The sequence below is a fragment of the Eucyclogobius newberryi genome, unplaced genomic scaffold (assembly GCF_026437365.1).
Source record: "Eucyclogobius newberryi isolate DKJ021-1_F unplaced genomic scaffold, fEucNew1.0.hap1 SCAF_20, whole genome shotgun sequence".
Taxonomy (NCBI): Eukaryota; Metazoa; Chordata; class Actinopteri; order Gobiiformes; family Gobiidae; genus Eucyclogobius; species Eucyclogobius newberryi.
This window is the reverse complement of record NW_027315835.1, coordinates 13134739-13145547: the sequence shown is the minus strand read 5'-3', so window position 1 is coordinate 13145547 and position 10809 is coordinate 13134739. Positions and strand designations below refer to the sequence as shown.

Here is a 10809-nt window from a genome sequence, read left to right as displayed (position 1 = left end):
TTAAATGTTCGTATAGGTTTAGGTTGAAAGAGTGCGACACAGAATTACATTAAATTTAATAATATATATAGCGCATAAGATGACATGGCTAAACAGCGCCATCTGCTGCTGTCTTGAAGAAAGTACAGATTATTTAACCACATTTTGCCCAAACGAGTTCATCTTTTATTCTTTCACTAAATTACAGTGTGTTATTCATTAAATAGCTGAACGCTACTGGTGATTCAAAACGTGTAGCTAAATAATCATCAATTGGTCGACAAACGTTAGGCAAGGCAAGTTTATTTGTAGAGCACATTTCATACACAAGGCAATTCAAAGTGCTTCACACAGCAGGAAAAATGCATTAAAATCACAAAGAAATTACAGAAACAGAAACAGAAATAAAAATAAAAATACAATAAAATTCCAACTGATTGTCTAAACTAATAAAATCACAAACAAAAGAGAAGAGTGCAAAGAAAAAATCCTTTCAGTCATGTGCGCAGCTAAACGTTAGTACACATAGACATGCTTAATACAATACATTCAAGACGATATAATATTGTCCAACGCCCCAAATATTGAATATTTGGAGCGTTGGTTATTGTTTTGTTGTTGTTTAATTGTTCCCTGAAAAGCCGTTAAACTCTCCGTTTCCCGAAGGGATCATTCATGACGTCATCAGAGCGGTTGAGCCCGTTGCCGTGGTAACAGCCCCGACACAAACATCCGTGAAGCTCCTTTAGCATCATCATGTCCGCAAAAAACCCCAAACCTGCCCCAGCCCAAAAGCACACAGACTTATCCGAGGAGCCAGAAGAAACTCAGACATGGTCAATGCTCGATGTGACTTTAGAAAGAATAAGAGAGGTTTGTAACTTTTGGATAACCACAACGAGCTATTTGTTTTCTGTTAATTCTTTCACAGACAGTGCTGCGACTTATTCATAAATGGCCTACATTCATAGGTGATTAAACGCATTTGAACAATTAAACGTATGATCCAAAGGGCTTTGTGTCTGTACCAGTTTATAGAGATCAAAAGTGAACAGTTACATTATGTTACCTGTCACGTGACAGTTACTCTTACTACCATACACACAATGTAAGGCGAGTTTCCAAAGACTTTTATAGCATCTCCTGGACAAAAGGTTTCTAGGTTGTGTAGTTTATAACCACTGAGGCAGACTGGAGTGGACATTTCACAGGGGAACCGTACCGAAGGAGGCCAAGTCAGATGGAGAGTTTGGAGGAACATGAAGTTAGAATGGAAAAGAAAATAGAAGATAGGATTAATTTATTTGATCAATTAATGGCAAAGGAGGAGGATGCAGGGGAAGAAGATGTAAAGGTATCTATAAAATTAGACATGGGCATTCTATTTTAGAATTTGCATTGAATCTCAACATAGATTGTACTCCATACCCATTTCACAGTGTTTTAATTGTCTCAATTAAATGTGTATTTCTCTACAGAAAATCCTGCTGCAGAGGCTTTTTCTAACCGCTCAACTTCCCAATGGTCTTGGCGACAGGACAGAATTGGCTGGTTTGTTAAAACTTGAATAACAAAAATAAAGGCTCATTTAATCAATGTAATATTGTTTCTAAAAGTAAAGCAGCTCATCTTGGGAGTCAGATATAAATATCTGTGAATGAAATAGGTTTTTGTGTTGTGAATGAGTGATATATTGGCAGTGCAGCATTAGGATGCTGAAAGGCTGTGTGCGTTTATAACTTTCACACCTCAACTGTGAAGGACTCTGCAGAGAGTCGAGCTGGAGTCATCCACAAAGTAACACTATAGGCCACAAAAGCTTCATGTCTGAAGGCGTAAAGACGATAGTATTGGGTTATAAAGTGCTGTGTCTTTGTATTTTCACACAGTAACATTTGTTTTTCTTGCAGCTCATTATGAAAAACTCAGTCTTCAACTGAGCAAGCGGTTTCCATGGGACAACGTGACAGGCCTTCTCTTACTTTACCCATCATGTCTCATTCATGTCATTGAGGTAAGTTGAGTCTTAATGTGGCAATCGTCAGTGGTTATTTGTGATTTAGCCATGAAAATATTTAATATTTTATGCCTTTCAGTCATCCAAAGATGTTTTTGTCACTATTTTGGAAGATCTTATAGAGCTACAACAGACATCTGACTGGTAATGTTGCACTATTTTGGAGAATTTGTGTTAAAGAAACTGTGTTTAGGTTGCACTCTTATTGGTAAAAAATAATAAATAATTAGTCACAACTGAAACTGGGTTGCTAGAAATTTCACCAACAGATAGAGGACACATACACATTTTTTACTGGTACAGTAGCACTGATAAATGATTGGCTGCCGGTGCGAGGCTTTGCTGAGAGAGTGATGTGAGGTTTATTCTGCTTTCTGATTGGATAATCATCTTGAGATCCAAAACTAACATCATGTCCAATGTTTATGTTTATATTATTTACCTCATATCTGGTGACAGTTACGTTTATGAATTCTGAAATCAAAATTGTTTATACGTATATGGTTCCATTAAGATATGGAATAAAATTGAGTTTGGCTCGTCATACACTTGAAATGGAGGGTCTGTCTGTGCGCAGTGTATCGATTGAAGCATCAAAGATTGTATTCATGGCACACAGTCCTCACAGCAGGCAGTTTCAGCAGTACAAGGTTGGTTCACTGGCTGCATTTCTATATAGATAGATTTGTACTTTCTCCTTGGCTGAAGGTTTAACTGGTATTTTGTAATATTGTTTAAGATCCTGCATGCAGATGTAGGCCCGGCCAGAGGGACTAAAGAGCTTGTGAAGGAGCCCACAGAGACGCTTGTTCTTCAAGTCTTGTCATCTGTGAACACTATCGCAAAGCAGCTTGAACAAGCCAAGAGGGTTTGTCTATTACTGCTGCTTCTTTTTATCAGTCAACATGGTTTGATGCTCAGTTGGTTTACAGACAGAGGGTGGATCCGCATTGAAAGATCTTGGCATGTCTCCAGATGTTTTGATCTCTCTGACAACTAGAGCAGATCTGCAGACGCCTCAGGAATATCTGAAGTTGTACAACTCACCTTTACACTTCAGCATGGACTTTGGTAAGAGATGATAACATTCCGAACGAGTTGCCTCTCCGCAAATTTGACCTGTAACTTGGCCAGGCTTCACCTGCTTGCCTCCATGCAGATATATGGATGGATAGCGTGACGTTATAAGCAAAGCAATAACACGTGTGGAAAAAAGCAGATTCAACCAGAAAACTCTTCTTCTTAAAATGAGCCTCATAGATGTTTTATGCTTCTGTAAAAAGGACACATTTGTTGCTAACACATTTAAAAGGACACATTCTATATAATGGACTGGAATGTTTGTTTATTTGGCTTACTCTAAATCAGCATCTTCTATTTGCTCACAGGAGAAGTGAAGAGAAGTACCTGCTTGACCACCGTTTAATAAGGTAAACATTTGTACGTCAGAAGCAATAACATCCTCATTTGTTTGAAGGTCCTGTTTTCCCTTGTGAATACTTATGCGCTGTAACATCATCTGCATTCCAGGAGCATTCATTGCTGTCAACATCGGTCACTTTAAATTTGATTAACTTTGCAAATCAAAAATCTAATCAAGTGTTTTATGTCCCTGCAGAGAGTCTTTGACCTTCACTGGAAGTCAGAGTGTATCGGACATCTCCAAAATAAAGAAAACTAGACCATAAACATGACTCCAGAAGTGTACTCAAAATCTATATTTTTATGAACATATTGTTACTAAAATTCTGTCTCTTCAGTAGTATTAAAGTAACAGTACTGTTTGTATAAAGAGTAGAATATAAACACGTAATGAATACTACCTCCACTAATGCTAATACTATTACTACTTTTACTGCTGTTATCCATATCGATACCATTTTGTATGAATCACTTAAGAGTTTTTATTATCCTGAAGGCATATAGTATAGCCTCGAAATATGAAATGTGTGCGTGTGTGTATGTGTGTGTGTGTGTGTGTTTGTTCACCTCGGTCTATTGCCATCATCAAAAGTAACAGGACAAAAGCAGTTTATGTAAAAACATATTTAATTGTTTCAACATTCGGATGAGGAGTATTTTATAGTACACACTGCGCCCACGTCTGAAAACAAAACATGTCCAAAAAAGGCATTTCCTCTTCCTCTTTTCACACCACAGCATCAATAGTTTGACACCTGGGTTCACACATTGTGTTCTCTTTTGATTGGCCCCCCATTTACTGCGAGAAGTATTACCTTTCGTGGCTACATGCAGTGGACAAATAGTAAAGTAAATGTGATATTGCAGATACAAAATCCAAATTGATTTTTTTTTGTATTAGCTGTTGATAACAATTTTCAGTTTCATGTGCTTTTCTTGTTCATGAAGACATTAGAATAGAAAGTGGTTAGTGATACAAATGCACAATAAATATGACACTCAAATCAGGGCAGGAATGATTTCTTCTCTTGCAAACTGTCATCACTTATAAAAATAAATACGATCACATTTATTCAGGACCAATGATGAGACAGTTGTTCGTTTCATGGTTAAAAAGCATGCGTCTAACTCTCACACAGGACAATAATGAATCATACCCCCAGCCCACCCTCTCAAGATCTCCATTTACCAAATATATCTTGACACTTTGCAATACAACACATGACCCAAAATGGCGTCTATGACCATTACATTCCACCTATTTGTGTAAAAAAGGCCTTTGTTTGTCCGTGTTCAAAGGGCGTCATGCTTTCAAAAGCTGTAATACTGGAGTTTGTCACCGTCTGTCTGGTATTGTTCATAAAGTTGTTTTTTGAATGGACTTATTTACAAGTTTTATACCCTTTAGTACAAAACAAAGAGCAGCACGTTGTAAAACACTAATTTGGACAAAGACAAGACAAACAGACCATTCACCTCAGCACGGCCAACGACAACGTACAAATTGGTGAGCAGTGACAATTGTTTCATTTAACATTTTTAAAACACCGGTGTCTCATGCGGATTACATCGTGGCTGTTATGGCGTTGCTGTATTAGATATTGAGTTTGCAGTAGGCTTTTCGTATGATTTTTTATCGACTGTGAAATAAAATGAGGTCTTTAGCTTGACTCCATGGCTTTGCTTTGTTTCTGTTCTGAAATGTGAAAAGTCGATCGATCTGATTTCCCCGTGTCGCTGACGTTTCCTTATTACGAGGTCATATTTGGCGGTTATTATTAATCCATATCATTTTGTCGCACACATTTTGGATTATTTTATCTACCTCTTGGTAACCTCTGATATTAGGGACCACAACAAATCAAAGTTATGGTGATTACGGATTTATATTTTATACTGTTTCATTTCTTAATAAACTACGTGAATAAACTAACATACGGGTGAACACAAAGGCAGTACTGGGAAATCAGATCGCACTATAAGCACTGAGGTTTGTCTGAATTGAAAAAAACTATGACGTCAGTGTCGTAAAATATACAAATACTAACAGATGAAGTTGTTAAAACTACTTGTTATTTAGGTGATTCTAGCAACGCTGTGCTAGAACTACTGTATCGTATCATATATTATATTTTACAGTACAATGTTACTGTCAGCATGATCTTTTCTGTATATTATATCTGTAAATATTAAATTTCTCCCTTTCACTATATACACAACACATATGTACAGACACTATTTACAGAGCTATTGTGAATAATAACGCACTTAAACAGAACACAATGGGAACAGCGCAGTGGCTTTGAGGCCAAGTGAAGCGGATGTCTTACAAATCGTGACGGGTTTTACGCGCCCATCTCAAGGCAAACAACAAGCCTAAAGCTGTCAATATAAACTAACCTCGTTTGTCATTTGAATTCATCAGTGGCTGTAGTCTGGTCCCAAGTGAAACAATCCATCCTAAAAGTACTTTAAATATATCAGTAGAAATATTCTCTTTAAAATAAACACCTCTGTACCTATTTCTGAGTCATCAAAAATAAGCAAAATATTGGAGTCTCAGAACTGCTCTGACCACAATGGAGACACAGAGCACAAAATGGCTAATTACAATGACCGAATGGACTAAACCATTCTAATGTTAAGGTACAGCTGCTCCTTATTTGTAAAACATTTTCCTTTGCTGATAAAACGATTTGACCAGTTCTTCCCAAGGCCTTTTCATGCCACTCAGTTGCCAGAATGTACAGCAGAATATATATATATTTTCACTTTTACTTGCACCTACTGTATGTTACTCATTCACTCAATTGCCTTGTCCATAATGGCAACAATTCAACAATATTCCATACTATATAGTCTACATTATAACCAAAAAAGTCAGCAAAGCTTGAATGATTTGAATTGTGAGATGATTTAGGCATCCTTTTCTTTTACCACTCTGTAACAAAAAAATACTGAACACTACGCAAAAACACGAACGAAAAGGAATGGCACACTTGCATTAGGACACACATCAGGGGTTGTTGTCGCCGCACTTTGATGCTCAAGCTTTCCACGGACAACCCTGAGAAAAAAAGGACGAACTAGAGACGGCAATAAAGGATTAACTGAAAATCTCCAAAGCGACAGATGTTTACAGAAGTAATTTCTTCTCAGTAAAGAGCACTTGGTCCTTCGAGCAGCTATAGTCCTGTATGTGTGATTCAAAGGCAATATTGCAAGTGATTCAAATAAGGCAAGACATAAATAAAACAAACAATTGAAAATCTATGTGCCACAGATAAAACCAGCAAATGTAAAAATCCGTATTGATCAAAAGTCCAGGACTACATGTGTCGTTCTCATTCTCCATATTCCATATAGTGCAGAGATGATGGTTTGAGCTAAAGTCAAAAATAAAACTAAAGCCAGTGATGTCATAGCACTGTGCTCTCCGACTCCTCCTCCTCTGACTCCGCCCCCGTGTGGCTGGAGTTAAAAAATGTCAATGAGTTTCTGAAGTTTGAGATGTGAGGCATGTCGAAAATACTGTCCAGCTCCATGTTGATGACGGGGATCTCTAGGTTACAGAAAGAATCTAGAGAAGGGAAAAATGGACAATGAATTAAATAATTAGGTTTTGTAGATGTGTTTTTATATTTTTTGTATTGTCTAAAATGTAAAAAAAAGGTTCATAAACTTGAAACATATTTACATGTAATCTATATCTACATCCCTGTCCCCACTTAAGTAAAAGTAAACTGACACTGTCCTTGTTAAAATGCCCTAAAATGTTATTTTTGACAGCGTTCCGGTTGGCTAGATTTAGCAGTCTGCCTTAGCAACTTCAGCCAAACACACAGAACTGGCAAACAATATTCCCACAACAATAAATTATCTCGACTTCCTCAGGCGGACGGTATACTCAAGAAAAGCGGTGGACTAAATATAAATCTCAAAAGTACTGAATGCTATTTTGCCTTGTAGTTAAAACACACTGAACTATATACGGCATATATTCTAATTGCTAACTAAGATTACACATTCGATTTGCAATGATGATGCGTTTTGAGTGATGGACCACTGGACACTGCACAACGGGACAAGTGTGTTGAGGTGGGCCGTGGGGTGAGAGTGAAGGGAGGGAGGGGGGGTCGTGGTAGGAAATATTTAAGATGGAAAAAATAAGTGTAAACCAAAAAACAAGCCCTGGGTTTGAAGTGGATGGTGAATAATTGTCTTTTAAGCCATGCATTAGTCTCAGCAGGCACCATGCGCAGACTTAAATCCATATTGTTATGTACAAGGTGCATTGAACAGCCACTGCATGTAAAAATGAAGGTAGAGTCAGGCAACCATAGAGCTTTGTGTCAGAAAATAGTTTTCACTAATAAAATCCAGCTGTTATTATTGAGGACATATTTAAATGAATCTGACACGAAGCGCTTCAAGCAGCTTGACTCTGCTCCGATCGTGCAATTGAACTGGATGTGGGGCCGAAATGGCGAAGGAGTTGGAAGGTGGGAGGAGGTGAATTTGTAACTCCTGCTTACCCTAATCTGACCCTCTGGCCTCATACCGCTGGAAGTCAGAGCAGTCGACAAAAGGGGACAGTTAATAAAGTATTTAAGTGAATGTAAATATACACCAAACTGTCTCTCTGTGGTGGCAACAAAGAGCCTTCCTGACACATGAAATAAATTGGCATCTTGATGTTTCTATTTCTTATTTTAATGTGCAGTTTATTTGAAGACAGATTTAAATATAGAAAATGGTGAGATGACTAGGTCTGTCACGATAATTACAATATCACCTTACTGCTCAATAAATAATACTTACCGATAGAACAATATTTTTAGACTCAATATTTATTGCGTACATTTTCTTGGCATTTGGGGGGATTTTTTGTGGTTTTGTTGATACAATTTGAGTCACAGAGAGTCAAATAAGCAACTTCTATGACTAATTATAGATACTAAACTAAAAAAAGTGTTTGATTCTGCTTTTTATTTATTTTAGATGATGTTTTTAAACAATATTGTACATTTAGAGAAGGGTATACTGGGATTATCCTACTTTAGGTTTGTTGTGTGTGGTTTCAAAGTTATTGTTTATTGTGACATTTTTCAGGTTTAAAATATTGTGTGAATAAACACGTGGATTTAAAAAGAACTGTACGAGTTTACTAAAACACCTTCTCGTTATAAATCATTCTAAATCATGGTATATTGTATGTTTCTTACCTGTGGACATGCTCTCTCCTTGTGATAGTCCGTCTAGAAGCCCGCTGGAGTGGTCTAGAGGTTGTGGGCTGGTCCCGGGAGTGCTGGGGGGCTGAGGGGGAGGCAGGCTGGGTCTATTTCGTGGAGGTTTGGGCGTCGGGCGGGCCTTGGTGAGGGTCCCGGCCAGAGAAGGGGGGGAGGACAGCGACGGCGTGTTGACGGACTGCACCTGTATGGGGGATCCTATGGTGGCGTAACCTTGAGGGTAGCTGAAGCCGTACGGAGAGGGCGTGCTGGGGGGAGTGGGCGATAGGCTGACCGGAGAAGGCTGTCCCGTCGACTGGTCCGAGATGGCCCCTGTCTGAGAATAGGGGGGCTTAGGTGGGATAGGGGCTAGCTTCTTTGCTGTAGAGACAAACGAAGCAATGTTAGATAATCAAACAAGCAATACAAGCGTATTAATTAAATCTTTGCACTGTTTTCTAGTTTTAGACTAGCATAGTCACTTTTTAGACTTTAGAAAATCATAAAGTATCATGATCACATCACATTTCTGTATCAAGCGATTAACATATTTCTTTACCTGGGTTTGGGACTGGCACAAATCAGTAAATTATCAATTTACCTTAGTTGGCGTCAAACTGATATGCTAGCCTATTAAGTATTTCATTATAAAAACTAAGCCTGCAACTGATGATTGTTTTGCTATTTGATTATTCTAGCAATTTTTCTTTCGATTAATAAATGTTTTGTTTTGATTGCAACAGGAAGTGAACAGATAAAGCTAAAGTGATGTCGCTTTAGGACCAAATAACAAATGTGAAAGCACTCAAAATAGCCTTTTTTTTTTTATCAAAAACATTAATAGTACTTGTTTTCTGTTTCATTTTGATGTTATTCTCGCTCTGTCTGAGCCATAAAACCTATTATCTCAGCACATGGCATGTTTTGGAATCAGTGTATAGTCCTGATAACAATTATTCAATGACTAAATTACTTGATGATTATCTCAATAATTGACCGATTCAAAGGTTATTAGAATAAAGTTAATGTAAATGTAATTTATATAGATCCAATTTCCTTGTTAATGAAATTGCAGATTATATTATATCGTTGCCAAATGCTACAAAAGAATCATCGTGATATAACATGTCTGTATTACCTCTTCTTAGTGAATGTGGGCTGTGTTCTGAGAGCTGTGAAGGGCCACAAGAGGTCACTGTTCCCTGGAGCCCCTTCTGCCCAATAACCGGAGACAGCTCCTTGTTCTTCAGCGTGCTGAGAAGGACATAAACCAAACCAATGAGACAATCAAACTTGAAACTAAGATGAACTCATATCAACTCTGCTTCTGTGAATCCTTCCTATTTATTGTAATATATAAAAGGGCACAGTATATCGTCACTGTGCTGGTGACTACAGCTGCACTCAAGACATCTTTGCCTTCAAAGGAGCAGAAGCTTTAAAAAAAAAAAAAAACGACGTAAACCGATGCTTAATGGATATATTTTTATAGTGCAGCGCAGCCTGAATGCCAATGGGACATGAAGGTCAGAACATAACTAGTCTGCACCATCTGCCTGTTATTTTATTATGAGACATGGAGGGATGAATGAGCATGCTATATTTAAGACGTTAATGTAAAAATGTAAAGCATAAATAATGGATGATTTCTTTCCATGTTGTTTTGTGCTGAAAAGGCATCCTCATGTCACAATCGGCTCTGACGGGTTCTGACTCATTAACGCCCCCTTTATAATAGCATTCACTGCAAGCTCTGGATTTCCTTTGTTGCCTAGTAACGGGTCCAGAATCTCCCGCCAACATGGAAAGTTGTATAGATTGCATACGCAGCTCTTAAATTAAAGAGGGGGTGGGGGGATAACAGTAGGTGGCAGCTCCTAATGAGTATTGATTAAGGTTGAGTGACAGGTATCTCAAACACAGGAAATAAGAGAGACAGTCAAACAGACAGGAGCTGCACAGCCAATCCTTTCAGACGCCGCGATTCAATTCACTCAATCCCTGGAGACTTTCTCCATGGGCAGTGGGTTGTCTGGGTAGAACCCTAATGCTTGCTACACTGTAAAACCAAAGAAATATAGAACAAATGAGAAAATGAGGAAAGGTCAATCAAATGCTGCAAATCGGCATTATTTTTGCCTTGTACATGCATTTCAAATCTTA

At 38.1% G+C, this 10809-nt stretch overlaps 2 protein-coding genes across 8 annotated transcripts in view; one reads left to right on the top strand and one right to left on the bottom strand.

The window, feature by feature from the left end:
* The first annotated feature begins 674 nt into the window (after positions 1-674).
* tex47 (testis expressed 47) lies at positions 675-3570 on the top strand. The gene is made up of 8 exons (XM_072456880.1): positions 675-852; positions 1458-1530; positions 1890-1993; positions 2076-2140; positions 2574-2646; positions 2736-2864; positions 2929-3067; positions 3527-3570. The coding sequence occupies exons 1-8, from the start codon at positions 736-738 to the stop codon at positions 3568-3570; spliced, it is 744 nt and encodes a 247-aa protein (XP_072312981.1). The 5' UTR covers positions 675-735.
* A 457-nt stretch (positions 3571-4027) lies between these two features.
* The window catches only part of LOC140369486 (rho GTPase-activating protein 44-like), a 65156-nt gene continuing 58374 nt past the window's right edge, over positions 4028-10809 (bottom strand). For 6 of the 7 annotated variants that reach the window (XM_072456837.1, XM_072456835.1, XM_072456839.1 and 3 more), the window contains 3 exons: positions 9785-9900; positions 8644-9027; positions 4028-6998 (listed from right to left, as the gene is read on the bottom strand). In XM_072456837.1, the coding sequence (XP_072312938.1) occupies positions 6838-6998; positions 8644-9027; positions 9785-9900 (661 nt within the window). In that variant the 3' untranslated portion in view covers positions 4028-6837. Of the gene's footprint in view, positions 6999-7953; positions 7982-8643; positions 9028-9784; positions 9901-10809 lie in introns of all 7 variants that reach the window. The other variant, XM_072456838.1, reaches the window with a different exon arrangement.